At 39.6% G+C, this 17,154-nt stretch overlaps 2 protein-coding genes across 2 annotated transcripts; both read left to right on the top strand.

Annotated features, from left to right (window-relative positions):
- The first annotated feature begins 741 nt into the window (after positions 1–741).
- LOC125154083 (olfactory receptor 13-like) lies at positions 742–8,050 on the top strand. The gene is made up of 2 exons (XM_047837802.1): positions 742–1,683; positions 7,934–8,050. The coding sequence occupies exons 1-2, from the start codon at positions 751–753 to the stop codon at positions 8,048–8,050; spliced, it is 1,050 nt and encodes a 349-aa protein (XP_047693758.1). The 5' UTR covers positions 742–750.
- A 6,276-nt stretch (positions 8,051–14,326) lies between these two features.
- Positions 14,327–15,277, top strand: LOC125160268 (olfactory receptor 2A1/2A42-like). Its single transcript, XM_047849072.1, has one exon. The coding sequence runs from the start codon at positions 14,336–14,338 to the stop codon at positions 15,275–15,277; it is 942 nt and encodes a 313-aa protein (XP_047705028.1). The 5' UTR covers positions 14,327–14,335.
- Positions 15,278–17,154: the final 1,877 nt, after the last annotated feature.

Consider the following 17,154-nt stretch of genomic DNA (forward strand, 5'->3'; position numbering starts at 1 on the left):
GTGGTATTTTAGGCTGAAAATAAGTATTTGCACTTGATCAAGAAGAGAGTTGGTGAGATACTAGCTATAGAGGTGACAGTAGATGTAGGAGTGGAAAATGTGTTTATGGGCACCTGGATGGCTCAGTCGGTTAAGCATGTGACTCTTGATTTCCAGTCAGGTCATGATCTCATGGTTGTGAGATCGAGCCCCAAGTTGGGCTCTGCTCTGGGTGTGGAGCCTGCTTAAGAGTCTCTCTCTCTTTTTCCCTCTGCCCCCCCCCCAAAGTGTGTTTAGACAAGCAGGTGACAGGTTAATGGCTAATGGTGAATCTGGCTGGTGGCATAGCTAACCCTAGTATATTGTTACTCTTAATGAGCTCTTCCAACTCGAGATTAGACTTACTGCTGTTTAAGGACTTTGGCAAAGAAAAGCAGAATTTATTTGAAGAATATGGGATAGCTCACTGAATGAAACAAAAACTGTGTATCTGACAGGCGACAATGTATTTATTTTGAAAATTTAGACTCTGCTAAAAACATTAACGACAAAGGAAACGTGTGTGTGTGTGTGTGTGTGTGTGTGTGTGTCTATTTTTAAATTTATTTCAGGGCTACTAAAGTCTTTAAACATTCATTAAAATACATAAAAATGTACTGAAAGTGTTTCTGAATAACTTTCTGGCCTAAAAAAAAGGTTTCAAACAACATAAATTTATTTTGAATGATTTCTCTTAAGTCATATACATTAACTCTATTCCATCATAGGGATATGGGAGCCAATATGACCTCTATCACAGAGTTTACCCTATTGGGATTTCCCCTTGCTCTGAGGATTCAGATGCTTCTCTTTGGTATCTTCTCCCTGTTCTACGCCTTTACCCTGCTGGGGAACGGACTCATCCTGGGGCTCATCTGGCTGGACTCCAGACTGCACACCCCCATGTACTTCTTCCTCTCCCACCTGGCCATCGTTGACATAGCCTATGCCTGCAACACGGTGCCCCAGATGCTGGTAAACCTCCTGAAGCCAGACCAGCCCATCTCCTTTGCTGGCTGCATGACACAGACCTTTCTCTTTTTGACTTTTGCTGTCACAGAATGTCTTCTCCTGGTGGTGATGTCCTATGATCGGTATGTGGCCATCTGCTACCCGCTCCGATATCCTGTCATCATGAGCTGGAGAGTCTGCATCATGCTGGTGGTGACTTCCTGGACCTTTGGAGTCCTTCTGTCTTTGATTCATCTCATGTTACTTCTACCCTTACCCTTCTGTAGATCCCAGAAAATCAATCACTTTTTCTGTGAAATCATGGCTGTTCTCAAACTTGTCTGTGCAGATACACACATCAATGAGATTGTGGTATTGGCTGGAGCAATTTCCGTACTAGTGGGACCCTTCTCCTCGATTGTAATCTCATATATGTGCATCCTCTGTGCCATCCTCAGGATCCAGTCTGGGGAAGGTCAAAGAAAAGCCTTCTCTACCTGCTCATCCCATCTCTGTGTGGTTGGACTCTTTTATGGCACGGCCATTATAATGTATGTTGGGCCCAGATATGGGAACCCCAAGGAGCAGAAGAAATATCTCCTCCTGTTTCACAGCCTTTTCAATCCCATGCTCAACCCCCTGATCTATAGTCTTAGGAACTCAGAAGTGAAGAATGCCTTAAAGAGAGTGCTGGGGGCACACCTGGGTGGCTCAGTCAGTTAAGCATCTGACTCTTGGTTTCAGCTCAGGTCATGAACTCACAGTTCATGAGTTCAAGCCCCATGTTGTGCTGACAGCACAGAGCCCGCTTGGGATTTCTCTCACCCTCTCTCTCTGCCCCTTCCTGGCTTGTCCTCTCCATCTCTCGTATATATGTATGTGTGTGTGTGTGTGTGTGTATGTGTGTGTGTGTATATATATATGTATATATTTATTTTAAAATATATATATACATATGTATATGTACATATATATACATGTATATATACATATGTATGTGTACATATATATACATGTATGTATATATACATATTACATATACATATATATATATATATACATATTTTAAAAAAAGAGTCCCAGGAATGAAGAGAGCCTATGAAAATATTATGGCGTCAGGTTGATAGTGACCTAGGAAGATATTATCTCAAGATTTCCAACTCTAGATTAGCATGAAAATTATCTGAGACCCTTATTAAAAATACAGTCAGTCTTCTGAGCCACCACTTAGATCACTGATTCAGTGGATGTGGGATATGTCTTAGAGATCTATATCTTGATATATTGTCGAGACACCTGGGTAGCTCAGTTGGTTAAGTGTCTGACTCTTGATTTCAGCTTAGGTCACGATCTCACGGTTCCTGACATTGAGCCCCATGTCAGGCTCTGCACTGACAATATGGAGTCTGCTTGGGATTCTCTCTCTCCCTCTCTCTCTGCCCCTCCCCTGCTTTCTCTCTCACTCTCTGTCTGTCTCTCTCTCTCTCTCTCTCAAAATAAATAAACTTAAAAAACATTATCAATAGCTAATTGTAATGCAGCTGGTCCATGAGCCAAGATTTGGAAGCTGCAGATCTAGAACAATACTCTTTATAACATCTTTCTCAAGCTATGGTCTAGCCTCATGCCTCTCAAAGTGTTTTTCTCAAAACACCAGCTCCTCAAGAGGGCTTTAACATAAACTCTATGGTCAAGTAAGTTTGAAAATTATTGCGTATTAGATGCCTTACTTTAGAGCTCACATATCATATTATCATTGTGAAAACTGTAAGAATATCTGCAGTAAAGAAGATTTTTATTCCAGTTTTTAGCCAATATTTTCCAAACTTATTTGATCACATAAACAATTTTTTGTAACACTTATTAGCGGTTTCCAGGACCAGGAAATCTTGATCTGGATTGACTCATTGTGAATATTTCCTATAACCACCTTCTAGAGCAAAATGATTTTTTTCCTGCAAGGTGAGCCTCTAAAGAGGACCTAAGCGCAATACCCTAGATGAGCCTGTGAGAATGTGTGCTTTCTTTGGGTAAAGAAAGTGAGGGTAACTGTTTCTCCTTTTCAGTGCTGGATCATCTGGAGGTAATGAATCCAACCCTCTGCTTCATCTTGGGTCAGCATTTACAGCTACATCTCATGGAATGACCTCATTCAATTTCACAATCTTCTAAATCTGAGATAAAAAAAACTATGCATTCCACTGCTTACCCAGTATACTAAATCTATTTTTTCTCTCCTTGATTTTAAAGATAAAACCAGGGTGCCTGTGTGGCTCAGTGAGTTGAGCTTCTGACTCTTGATTTCGACTCAGGTCATGATCTCGTGGTTCGTGGGTTTGAGCCCCATGTCAAGCTCTGCACTTACGGTGTGGAGCCTGCTTGAGAGTCTCTCCCTCTCTTTCTGCCCCTTCCCCTACCTGTGCTCGCTCTCTCTCTCTCTCTCTCTCAAAATAAATAAACTTAAAAAAAATTAAAAACAAATTTAAAGATAAAACCAAGTTTCTCGGGGCGCCTGGGTGGTGCAGTCGGTTAAGCGTCCGACTTCAGCCAGGTCACGATCTCGCCGTCCGTGAGTTCGAGCCCCGCGTCAGGCTCTGGGCTGATGGCTCGGAGCCTGGAGCCTGTTTCCGATTCTGTGTCTCCCTCTCTCTCTGCCCCTCCCCCGTTCATGCTCTGTCTCTCTCTGTCCCAAAAATAAATTAAAAAAAAAAAAAACCAAGTTTCTCACAGAAATCTAGGAGGATTTGCAAAAGCCACTACTTACACAATGTAGAAGCTTTAACAAGATTTCTCCATTGTTGTGTTTAGAAAATAGAGATATGGGAGATGTTCTGTAAGAGAATGTTTATAGGAAATGTACACGATGAATGATGTATAAAAAGGATATGAATAAAAGATAGAATGTCCAAAGGGCTAGTTGATCCTTTGATGATTAAAAAGTAAACAAAATAGGGAAAGTGTATGATTTATTATTCACTGGCTGTTCTTGAAATAAATTTCAAATGATAGCCTTACAAACAGGAATTTCCTCATTCTCTATATGGAATGCCGTGTGCATTACTGCAATCTCAAAATAAAAAGGGTTAAGTGAGGTTTTTAGGCAGTTGCAAAGATTTCCTCCTCATGAAAGTAAAAACAAAACAAAACAAAACAAAAACAAAACTCTAAATTCTATGGTGGCTAAATACATGGGCAAAATTTTGATGCTTTTATTACTTTTACATTTTACAATTTTATTAGTTCTTTTTCTACTGATAGAAGAAAATAACATGTTTTTTAAGGTGTATTCAGTAAATTAATACCTTTTACAAATTGTAATTTTTAAATTGTATTTTGGGATATAGTTAAGGCTCAGGTACTTGAAAAGCCATTGAAGATAAGTAAAGTCTTTTAAGCACAGTTATAGGAACGTTTTGATTGTAAATTACACCCTGAAGTAAATTGAAGAAATAAGTTCTATCAAGCTTTAGTGGAGTTAAACTCTGCTGAACAGTTAGGAATATGGGGGATTAAAAGAAACTAATTAGTTACTTCAAAGTGTTTTATATTATTGAACAACTATCATTTAAAATGTTCTTGCTTATGGGGTTAATGTTTAGTCCTTAATAATAAGCATACTAATCTTTCTTGGTTAACCTTTTTCTATGGAAATCCTGATGATCAGGCTATAGAACCACAATTTTAGCCTCAGGGTTTATCTTGTGTGAGGCTTCTTCATTGGGAGTTTATGGGCACTACGGAACACATGGACAGTCGTCAGTGGCTCAATGGATCCCAGAAAAAGGGAAAAAAAGAAACTCAATTCAACTTCTCTTGAAAAAAACTTTGGGGGCCTAAGTCCTGGTCATCAGTTTGGAAGGTCTGGAAACTAGTTTTCTGTCAGTTAATCTGGACTTGATCAGAATTGTCAGAACTTAATGACTCTCACAAAACTCACAAGATAATTATGATTAACCCAGATGCAATTTCAACCTTTAGAGTGAAGGTTGTTTCTTCCCAGGGAAAGGAGTACCCATACCCATTATCCAAAATAACCCAGTTCTCTTTTCAAAAATCCAAGAAATGAATAAACAGTAATATATGGCTGAAAGAGCCTAGAATCAGAACAGATGGATTTGAATAATGCTGAAAGGTACTTCTTCAAAACTGTAGAAAAATTCCTCCCAATAGATCACAATTTATTCTTACCATGAACCTAGATGTCTACAACTGAAGTTTCTATACCTTGGGCTGCGCTCAATGAACTAACAAATTCTGCCTCTTTATTTTCCCAGTTTTCAAGATTCCAAGTGAAACATTGATAATAGCAATTGCTATTTTCCATTAATTATATATGTTATGACTTTCTGAAGATATGTTCGTCCCTGACTCAGATACTTAGTTCATCAATTAAAAGCCAACATTTTTGTTAGGGCGCCTGTGGCTCAGTCAATTAAGTGTCCTACTCTTGGTTTTGGCTCAGGGCATGATCTCACGGTTCATGAGTTCGAGCCCGGTGTCCCTGCTTAAGATTCCCCCTCTCTCCCTCTCTCTCTGCCCCTTCCCTGCTTGCATGCACACACACTCTCTCTCTATATAAATAAGTAAACATTAAAAAGCCAACATTTTTCAAACCAATTATTGAGACAATTTACCTTGGGAAGTGTTTAAATTATCAAAGTATTGATTTTTATTCTACTTCCAAATGGAAATGATGTCCAAATTCTGGTGGACCTTGAGATAACCATAAGATTGGTGGTCAGAAAATGTCTGATGCTAACAGATAATGTAAAAAAAGAATATATTTTTTTAAAAAATATATATTTTTTGCAATTAAGAGTTAATTATGCTCTGTGTTATTTTCCTTTGTAAACATTTATGTTTTACATATGTTTATGTTTTACTCTGACCACTTTTTAAAATTTCTTATTTTCATTTTTTTTTTTTTTAATTTTTTTTTTTTTCAACGTTTATTTATTTTTGGGACAGAGAGAGACAGAGCATGAATGGGCGAGGGGCAGAGAGAGAGGGAGACACAGAATCGGAAACAGGCTCCAGGCTCTGAGCCATCAGCCCAGAGCCCGACGCGGGGCTCGAACTCACGGACCGCGAGATCGTGACCTGGCTGAAGTCGGACGCTTAACCGACTGCGCCACCCAGGCGCCCCTTATTTTCATTTTTTTAATGTTTGCTTATTTTTGAGACAGAGGATGAACATGCAAATGTGAGCAGGGAAGAGACACAGATAAAGGAAGACAGAGAATCCCAATCCCAAACAGGCCCTGTGTTGTCAACAGTACATGGGGCTTGAAGTCATGAATGGTGAGATTGTGACCTGAGCTGAAATCAAGAGTTGGATGCTTAAACCAATGAGCAACCCAGGCACCCCTGACCACTTTTTGTTTAAAGTAAGCTTGGGGCGCCTGGGTGGCTCAGTCGGTTAAGCGGCCGACTTCAGCTCAGGTCACGATCTCGCGGTCCGTGAGTTTGAGCCCCGCGTTGGGCTCTGTGCTGACAGCTCAGAGCCTGGAGCCTGTTTCAGATTCTGTGTCTCCCTCTCTCTGACCTTCCCCCATTCATGCTGTCTCTCTCTGTCTCAAAGGTAAATAAACGTTAAAAAAAAAAATAAAGTAAGCTCTACATCCAACATGGGCTTGACCTCATGATCCCGAGATTGAGAGTTGCATGTTCTATGGACTGAGCCAGCCAGATGCCCCTACTCTGACCACTTTTAGAGTTGTCCCTAAGTTAAAACAATGTTACCTTGATATGTACTAGAGAACATGTACTTTTGAGATGATGCATTTCCCAAAGTTAAAGTTTGTTTGGTATCATAAAAATTTATATTTAATTTCCTTATTGTCTTAGTTCAAAGTTCCTACTTTTTATAACTGATAGTCGTACAGTGATGAATGAGAAAAACCCTATTATTTTCACAACTTCAGTGTGCCGCTATTTTTTTCTTTTAAACATCAGTTTCCAGATATCCACATTTTTCTACAAGCCACCTGAAACATAAAAAGAAAAGAAACTTGATAATTGTAACTTAATTTTCCCTAAGTTTATGGGATAACCCCAGGAAGCCAGGAATCACACTGTAATGAACTAATTAGTTTGTGAATCTCATGCTTGATTGATAAGAGATTTCTCAGATAACATTTTGAGTCCCTCACATCCAATATAGGAAAACAGTAGGATGCAAATAAACATGACATCATCACAGGTAGGAAATTCTCTCCCAACCCAGAAGAGGTAGGAAGCTTTAAGGGGAAGATGACTTCCAGAGGGTTCTCTCCCCCTGGCCTGAGGGACTGGACCCCTAGAATCTCCTCACCTCAGAATCGAGATTAGAGAGTATTGCCAAGGCTGACCTATTTGAGTGGTTTGTGTTCTAGAAAACCCCTCCTCAGGCATGTTCTAATAAGCCCCACTGGGACTCCGTGTTTCTCCTCAGACTCCCCGGTCTGCTCCCTGCCTCCATAACCTGCTCTCTACAGCATCTCCACATCTTGAGCTGTTGCTTGGAACCAGCTGATTTTTCAGGGTCCTTCCTTCCCCCCTCTGCTGCTACACAAGGTGGCCCAGAGTACAGTGGGGAGAAGCTGAAATACAGAGGTGAATGCCGGAGCTTCTTCATTGTCTGTCACACTCGTTCTGCTTCTTTCTGGTTCCCCTGAACAGCCTGATGGTTTGGGAATTAGGGCAGTGCTGGGATTCACGAAATCCAAATAATGCCAAGTTTTCTGGGGCCGTAATGACCGGTGTTGTCTCAGAGGCGTGCTCTGTGACTGGTTGTGGTTCCTGATCGTGTGTCCTGCTGGGGATGAGAACAGAACTAGGGAACTGCTTTGTCCCCTTCCCAGTGGAGTGGGCATGCACTGTATCTCGCAGCCCACCCCTCCAGGGAGCCCTTAGACACTACCGACTAGACTGAGGCCATAGGAGAATAAAAGCGCCTTTTCTGAGGATTCTGCCACCTTTGCAGTCAGGAACAGGAGTGAGGGTTCTGCAGCTCCCACAGGCGCTCCCAGAAAGCACGATCCTGCCCAACCTTGAGGTATTTTCCCCTTCTGGGGTCCCTGAGTCCAAACGTGGGAGCTAACCAAGCCACCTTATTTTACTTCATCATTAATTCCTCTTAGACGTGGGGTAGCATCTACACTTCTGTGGACTATCACTCTGTTTCTGACAATCTTTATTTTAAATGTTAGAGAAGTAAATACTCTTTATTAATGTTAAACATATATGCTCATTGTTCACATTCTATATGAATAGTTTCAGGGGAATATTAGATGCACATTTTATAGACAAATTATATAAAGATGTTTTGGGTTTCGAGTTTGGTTAATTTGCTTCATTGGTGGAGAAATATCCACGTGATAGACATTTACTTAGAAAAGATAGCACTAACAGAAGGAGTAAGAAATTCCTGTGTCATGCATTTAAACAGAACATATGGAATAATCTTAGCCAAAGAAAATTACAGGAGGGTATATTACAGAATGGTGTTATGTCAGGAAAATTAACATGTTGGTTATTGTATAAAATATGCATTTACTTATTGTCAACACAGGTACAGTGGGTACTAAATCTATGTCATATGCTCCTCTTAAGCTTAGCATTAAGGACAGCTAGAATGTATTCAATAAATATGTGTAAGTGTTAGATTTTTTCATAGCTTGGAAGATAAGTTTGCGCAGTGGGGATGGGAAAAATATAGAAAGGGGACCACGGTGTTAGGTGCTGGTGTGTGAGGTGGGAGAAGGACGAGATAGTCAATCATTTCTTTTTATAGGACTTTTGTGTTTAATGTGTATCTTTTTATTTATCACTGCTTTCTTCTGAAGCACCTTTGTACGAGAAAATCTTCACAAAGCTCAGCACCATCCTCCTGCTTTTACTATGTGCTTCCACAGTACCCAGCACATAGGGGGCACTCATGAGTATGATCAACTATTAGCCTTTAACAGATTCTCCAATACGCTATGATTACACAGAACTGACACCTAGTTCTTTACGGTCCACAATAGTTCTTATATCCAGAAAACTCACTTATCCTATCAGCCCTTACCCCAGAAGAACACTCGGCAAAGTCTTGGCTTGTAACCACATAAACAAATAAGATGAATCAGTTTTCAGTCTTTCCTTGCTACTTGCAGGTGAGTAGTCCTACGCTTCCTCTGAGTCAAGGATTAACAACAGGTGGTGATTTTAGGAATTCTGCCTTCCCCGTGCCCACTACTTTAGAGGAGAACTTGCCAGCTCATCATTCTTCAAGATTTACTGTTTAAAACATAGCTACCTTATGACCCAGCGATAGAGCTACTAGGAATTTATCCAAGGGATACAGGAGTGCTGATGCATAGAGGCACTTGTGCCCCAATGTTTATAGCAGCCCTTTCAACAATAGCCAAATTATGGAAAGAGCCCAAATGTCCATCAACTGATGAATAGATAAAGAAGATGTGGTTTATATATACAATGGAATACTACTTGGCAATGAGAAAGAATGAAATCCTGACATTTGCAACAATGTGGATGGACCTGGAAGGTATTATGCTAAGTAAAATAAGTTAGAGAAAGAAATCGTATGTTTTCACTCCATATGTGGAACTTGAAAAACTTAACAGAAGACCATGGAGGCAGAAAAGGGGAAAAAATAGTTTCAAACAGAGAGGAGGCAAACCATAAGAGACTCTTAAATACAGAGGAAAAAATGAGGGTTGATGGGGGGGCAGGGGATAGGGGAAATGGGTGATGGGCATTGAGGAGGGCACTTGTTGGGTTGAGTACTGGGTGTTTTATGTAAGTGATGAATCACGGGAATTTACCCCCCCCAAACCAAGAGCACACTGTATACACTGTATGTTAGCTAATTTGACAATAAATTATACACACACACACATACATATATATGTGTGTGTGTGTGTATATATATATATATATATATATATAAAATAAATAAAACATAGGTTCTATCAAGTTCTGATGATTATATATGAAATTATTTCCTTCTTAGATATTTACTTTAGAAGTTTAGATTTACCTGATTATTCATTAACCAGACAATTTATCCTTTTTGAAATTCTGAAATTGTACCTATGTAAGTTAATGTACCTCGCTATGCCTGAAGGTTACATTTGGACCTGGAACACATTACAGTTTTGAGCCACCCTCATAACCCCCACCAGCCCATAAGAAATTTAATCTGTTTGCATTTAATTTGATTTTGTAAAACTAATGCATGTCATATAGGTATGACATGGTCAGGCTTATTGTCCCTGAAGGCCATTAAAGATGCACAGACAGGGGCGCCTGTGTGGCTCAGTCAGTTGAGCGTCCAACTCTTGGTTTCAACTCAGCTCAAGAATTCATGGCTTCATGGTTTGAATCCGGCTCTGCACTGACAGTGTGGAGCCTGCTTTGGATTCTCTCTCTACTTCTCTCTGCCCCTCCCCCACTTGTGCTGTCTCTCTCTTAAAAAAAAAAAAACTTTAAAGACGCACAAGTTCTGCCTCTCTCATAGACTTTGTGTCTATGCTCCATATGGATCATCGCCTTTATTTTTTCCACAGTCTGTCTCCAGACAGGTAGCCCACACAAGCAACTACACGTGGGTTCACTGTCACATCCTCCTGCCCTGCCTCCCTGAGGTTGTATCAAAGCACCTTGACTAGACTTTTGGAGGTTCCCAAAACTCTCCAGTCATATATTTCCTGATATTCTCTTGTTTACCAAGTCTAGGATAAAATTCATAGACTAAGCATTTTATCACTAATTTGTTGATGTGTCCATTTCTCAGCAGACAAACTGAATTACCATTGGTCAATAATTTGTTCCTATTAGCTACTTATAAAGTATATTTTAACTCATGGTGCTGTGGTCAGCCACTGTTTGTTGATGTAAATAGTAGTTTCTTATGTTTTGGATTTCAGTTATAATACATGTTACAAATATGAAGGATTGAATTAACAGCAAGATGAGTATATTTCCTCTTTCTATTCATTCTAGGTTATGACCTTTAAATTTTTTCCCCCAATTTTACTGAGATAAAATTGACAGGGGCACCCAGGTGGCTTACTCTGCTGAGAGTCCAGCTTCAGGTCAGATCGTAATCTCACGGTTTATGAATTTGAGCCCCTAATCAGGTTCTCTGCTGTCAGCATAGAGCCGCTTCAGATCTTCTGTCTCCCTTCCTCTTTCTCTGCCTTTCCCTACTCCTCTCAAAAATAACTATTAAAAAAAATTGACATACAACACTATATAAGTTTAAAGTATATAGGCATAAGGATTTGACTTAAAAATATTGTGAAATGGTTATCACAGTAAGTCTAGTTAACATTTATCATCTCAGATAGATACCTATATATATATATATATATACCTATATATATATATACACACACACCTATAGATATATATGTATATATATACACACCTGTAGATATATATGTGTATATATATACACCAATAGATATATATGTATGTATGTATATAGAAATATATATATATTCATGCATATGTGTATAGAAAAAGAAAAGAGGTTTTCTATTTTGTGATGGGAATTCTTAGAGTTCATTCTCTTAAAGTTCAAATACAGGGGTACCTGGGTGGCTCAGTCGGTTGGGCATCTGACTTGGACTCAGATAATGATCTCACGGCTTGTGGGTTCAAGCTCCACATTGGGCACTGTGCTGACAGCTCAGAGCCTAGAGCCTGCTTCAGATTCTGTCTGTCTGTCTGTCTGTCTCTCTCTCTCTGCCCCTCCCCTACTCCCCCCCTCAAAAATAGACATTAAAATTTTTTTAAAAAGTTCAAATATATCATACATAATTGTTAACTGTAGTCATGATATTATACCTGACATCCCCAGTACCTATTTATCTTAGAACTGGAAATTGATCTTTTGATCAATTTGATCAAAAGATGTTTTGACCACCTTTCGCCAATTCCCTCTCCATCCACCCCCCTCCTCAGGTAATCACAGATCAGGTTTTTTCCCTCTATAAGTTTGGTTTCATTTGTTTATTTGTTTTAGATCCCACGTATAGGTAAGAACATACCATATTTTCTTTCTCTGTCTGATTGATTTCACTTAGCACAATGATCTCATGTTGTCACAAATGGCAGGATTTTTTTCTTTTCTATGGCTGAATAATATTCCAACATATATGTATACCAAAACTTCTTTATGCATTTATCCATCAGTGGTCACTTAGGTTGTTTCTGTGCCTTGACTATTATAGGTAATGCTGCAATGAATACAGGGCACAAACATCTCTCCCACATGGTGTGCTCTTTTGGATATGTTCCCAGAAGTGGAATTGCTGGGTGATATGCAAATGCAATTTTTAAGTTTTTAAGGAACTTCCATATTATTTTCTTTAGTGGGTGCACCAATTTACATTCCTACCAACAGTGCACAAGGGCTCCCTTTCCTCCAGCATTTGTTAACCCTTGTCTATTGGATGATAGCCATTCTGACAGCAGTGAAGAGCTATTTTATTATGGGTTTGATTTGCATTTCCCTTATGATTAATGATATTGAACATCTTGTCATGCTCTTATTGGCTGTGTGTCATCTTTGAAAAAAAATGTCTATTCAGGTTCTTTGTCCATTTTGATTTGGTTATTTAAGAGGTTTTTTCATGTTTTGTTGTTGCTTAAATTTTTTTAATGTTTTTAAATTTATTTTTGAGAGAGAGCGAGCACAAGTGGGGGAGGGGCAGAGAGAGAGGGAGACACAGAATCAGAAGCAGGTTCCAGGCTCTGAGCTGTCAGCACAGAGCCCAATGCAGGGCTCGAACTTATAAAGTGTGAGATCATGACCTGAGTGAAAGTCAGACACTTAATTGACTGAGCCACCCAGGTACCCCTGTTGTTTTTGCTGTTGATTTGCATCAGTCCTTCATATATTTTGGATATTAACCCCTTATAAAATATATAGTTTGCAAATATTTTTTTCCTTTTCATAGATTGTCTTTTTTTGGTTTTGTTAATCATTTCTTTTGTTATTCAGAAGCTTTTTAGTTTGATATAATTCCACTTGTTTATTTTTTTATTTTGTTGCTTGTGCTTTAGGTGTTAGGTGTGTGTGTGTGTGTGTGTGTGTGTGTGTGTGTATTTTTGACAGAGCGAAACAGAGTATGAGCAGGGGAGAGGCAGAGAGAGAGGGAGACCCAGAATCTGAAGCAGGATTCAGGCTCTGAGCTGTCTGCACAGAGCTTGATGCGGGCTTAAACCCACGAACCATAAGATCATGACTTGAATCAAAGTCAGGTGCTTAACCAGCTGAGCTACCCAGGCCCCCCTAGGTGTTATATTTAAAAAATCATTGCCAAAACCCATGTCAGGAAGCCTTTTTCCTGTTTGCTTCTAGGAGTTTTAAGGTTTTTCATCTTATATTTAGGTCTTTCATCCATTTTGAGTTAATTTTTGTGAGTAGTGTGAGGTAGGAGTCTAGTTTCATTGTTTTACATGTGAATATCCAATGATTCCAGGACCATTTATTGAAGACAGTGTCTTTTCTCCTTTGGCTCCTGTGTCAAATATTATTTATATGAGTTTATTTTTGGGCTCTTGATTCTTTTTCATTGGTCTGTATGTCTGTTTTTATGCCAGTATCAAACTGTTTTGATAATTATAGCTTTCATATATAGCTTGAAATCAAGAAGGGTGATGACTCCTGCTTTCTTCTTTCTCAGGATTACTTTGACTATTCGAGGTCTTTTATGCTTTCTTAAAATTTCAGAATTTTTTTCTACTTCCATAAAAGGGTCATTGAAATCTTGACAGGAATTGTATTGAATAGATGGCTTTGACAACTATGGACATTTTAACAATATTAATTCTTCCAGTCCACGAACATGGGATTTAGATACTGATAGAACTCAATCATGATTTCAGCTGAAGTAAGTGAAATTATTTTCTTTTCCAGAGACCATTCTCATTTAAAGCTCCTCTTATTTCTACTATCTAGAATTTCTCTTACGTATTTTTACATATGTAGCTCTGAAACAATCCAGATTTCATGATTATTTTCTTTGTAATATGGTTTGATATTTCCTAATTCCATCACAGTGTCAAAGGCTCCATGTGGGTAATCATATTCCTCTTCTGTAAAATTAGATGTCAGATTAAGAATTTAGCTTAAAGACAGTTAAATTTGTTTAAATAGGTAAGCCTGCCTGCCTTCCTACTTTCCTTCTTCCCTTCCTCACTTTCTTCCTTCCTTCCTCCCTCCCTTCCTTCCTTTCTTCCTTAATTCAGTGACTTCTTAAAGTTGTTTCTTAATAATTTTGTACATACCAAAAATTTATGAATAATAAAAGAGTTGTTTTAAAATAATTGTGTCATACAGCTATCTGGTTCTCTCTTTAATAGTAAAATGGAGAAAAATCGAACAATGGTTACAGAATTCATCCTACTGGGATTTTGTCTTGGTCCAAGGATTCACATAATCCTTTTTGGGCTCTTCTCCCTGTTCTATGCCTTCACCCTGCTGGGGAATGGGCTCATCCTGGGGCTCATCTGGCTGGACTCCAGACTGCACACCCCCATGTACTTCTTCCTCTCCCACCTGGCCATCGTCGACATAGCCTATGCCTGCAACACGGTGCCCCAGATGCTGGTAAACCTCCTGAAGCCAGACCAACCCATCTCCTTTGCTGGCTGCATGATGCAGACCTTTCTTTTCTTGACTTTTGCTGTCACAGAATGTCTTCTCCTGGTGGTGATGTCCTATGATCGGTATGTGGCCATCTGCCACCCGCTCCGATATTCTGTCATCATGAGCTGGACAGGCTGCATCACCCTGGTGGTGACTTCCTGGGCATGTGGCTCCCTGCTGGCCCTGGTCCATGTGGTTCTCATCCTGAGGCTGCCCTTCTGTGGGCCTCATGAAATCAACCACTTCTTCTGTGAGATCCTGTCTGTCCTCAAGCTGGCCTGTGCTGACACCTGGCTCAACCAAGTTGTCATTTTTGCGGCCTGTGTATTTATCTTAGTCGGGCCACTCTGCCTGGTGCTGGTGTCCTACACGCGCATCCTGTTCACCATCCTGAGGATCCAGTCTGGGGAGGGCTGCAGAAAGGCCTTCTCCACCTGCTCCTCCCACCTCTGCGTGGTGGGGCTCTTCTTTGGAAGCGCCATTGTCATGTACATGGCCCCCAAATCCCGCCACCCTGAGGAGCAGCAGAAGATCCTTTCCTTGTTTTACAGCCTTTTCAACCCTACGCTGAACCCACTGATCTACAGCCTGAGGAACACAGAGGTCAAGGGTGCCCTGAAAAGGGCAATGTGCAAGGAAAGTCATTCCCAATTGGAGTGACATTGGAATCACCAGACTAAGTGCTTGATCACTGCCTAAATCCAGGAAATTTCACTTTTCTCATCTTAGGTATACCTAAAGGACAAGCCCTCCTCTTCCTTTGAATGAAAAGCTTTAGATATGTTGTATTCATTGATTATCTACAGGTGTGATTTTATCAGATACGATCTTTTTCTTTTATTGCTCATTGAATTTAATATCTGTGACATTAAAAAATGTTTAAGTTCATTTTCTGGGTCCCAAAGGTTGAACACAGTCTATCTCTCTCTCTAACCTAAGTATTTAAACTCACTAAACTGTATATATCATAAGACTTAGGGAAAAAAAAGAAAGCTGCAGTGAAAGATAATGACCCTCCAAACCCAGAGGCACACTTGTCCATTATCCCAAAATTGTACTTGCCCTATTAAAGAATAACTGTTAAAGAAACTCAGAGGTATTTACTTAACGTGTTGCATGATGGTGAGAAATTTTGTATGAAAATTAACTCACATTAGGAAGTAAACAAGCAGGCTGATTGAAAGAACAAAATTAATGCAAAGAATATAGGAAAAAGGAGAGAAGAAGGAAAAATTTGTAGACAGGATGGGAATAGTGCACATTGTTTATAGCTCTGGAGATAAACTGGTTACTCGTAGGTAACAAAAAAGCAAAACTGGGCATTCTCTCCTTGAATAGACTGATAAGGGGTATCAAAGAAAACATATATTTAGGGTTGTTTGTGGATTCGCCAGAAAACTTTGAGTGTAAGCTGTAAGTTATCTAGATGTACAGAGTATCTCAATATGTGCTTTTCTTTTTTATGAGAGTCTTTTTATTAGCACGTCCACCTTGCTTGTCCACATGTACATAATTTCCCTTATTAGATGTTTTATCCTTGAAATAGGAAATTTGACCAGAGAACGTAAGTGGCTAGTAGAGTATAACTGGCTATTTGGGCTTGGTAATGCACTGGTTTTTACTAATTCATTCTACTTTACAAATCCAATGATTAGGGATGAATCCCATACATTTCAGGTGGCTTTGTAGGGTGTCACCTATAAAGTCCATTTTCTAACCTGCCTGGAGACTAAAATGGCCACTTTGTGTCCAGTCTTTCACAATTTCATATTAAGAGTGAATGGAACACTTGTTCAGAAGAATACATGTGTTGCCCTTCACTTGGGAATCAATAATTACTCAACCCAGGGGCACTTTGGTGGCTCAGTCAATTAAGCACCAATTCTTGACTTCAGCTCAGGTCATAACATAACCTCATGGTTCATGGGTTCAAGTCCCACGTTGGCCTCTGTGCTGACAGTGCAGAACCTGTTTGGGATTCTTTCTCTCTCCCTTTCTCGCTGCCCCCTCCCCTCAAAATAAAAAAATCTTCAAAAAAATAATAATTACTCAACCCAATTTCTAATTACTGGGCAGCAAAGCTCACTAAATGTGAAAACAAAATGGGTTTTTATAATACTAACATTTTGGTTAATGGCTTTCCCAGTGCCATACTCTATGAAATGATAACACTTGACATAGACTATCTCATTTAGGCATTATAAAAAAGCTGTGAAGAAGGTCCTATTGTCAGTTTGATATACACTTATACCAGAAAGTAACAAATATCTGGCCTTTATCTTGACGGTCTGGCTCCCAAGCCCTCAGTACTTAACAGTATGCATTGTGTGCCTCAACATCAGTGTTATCGATAAAGAACAAAGCTAAGTTATCCCAAAGGTGAATGTGTTACATAAGGAGGGCTTGTTTCCAGCCTTCTATGCCACAGTGAGCTGATCTGTGCTCTGTAAGGCCTAGAAGATGAAATCATTTATGGGAAGTTGGTTGTTGTGCACAATGATTCCCATGGGCAGAGTTGCAAAAATCATTGGACTTTT

Source organism: Prionailurus viverrinus, chromosome A2, assembly GCF_022837055.1.
Source record: "Prionailurus viverrinus isolate Anna chromosome A2, UM_Priviv_1.0, whole genome shotgun sequence".
Lineage (NCBI taxonomy): Eukaryota > Metazoa > Chordata > Mammalia > Carnivora > Felidae > Prionailurus > Prionailurus viverrinus.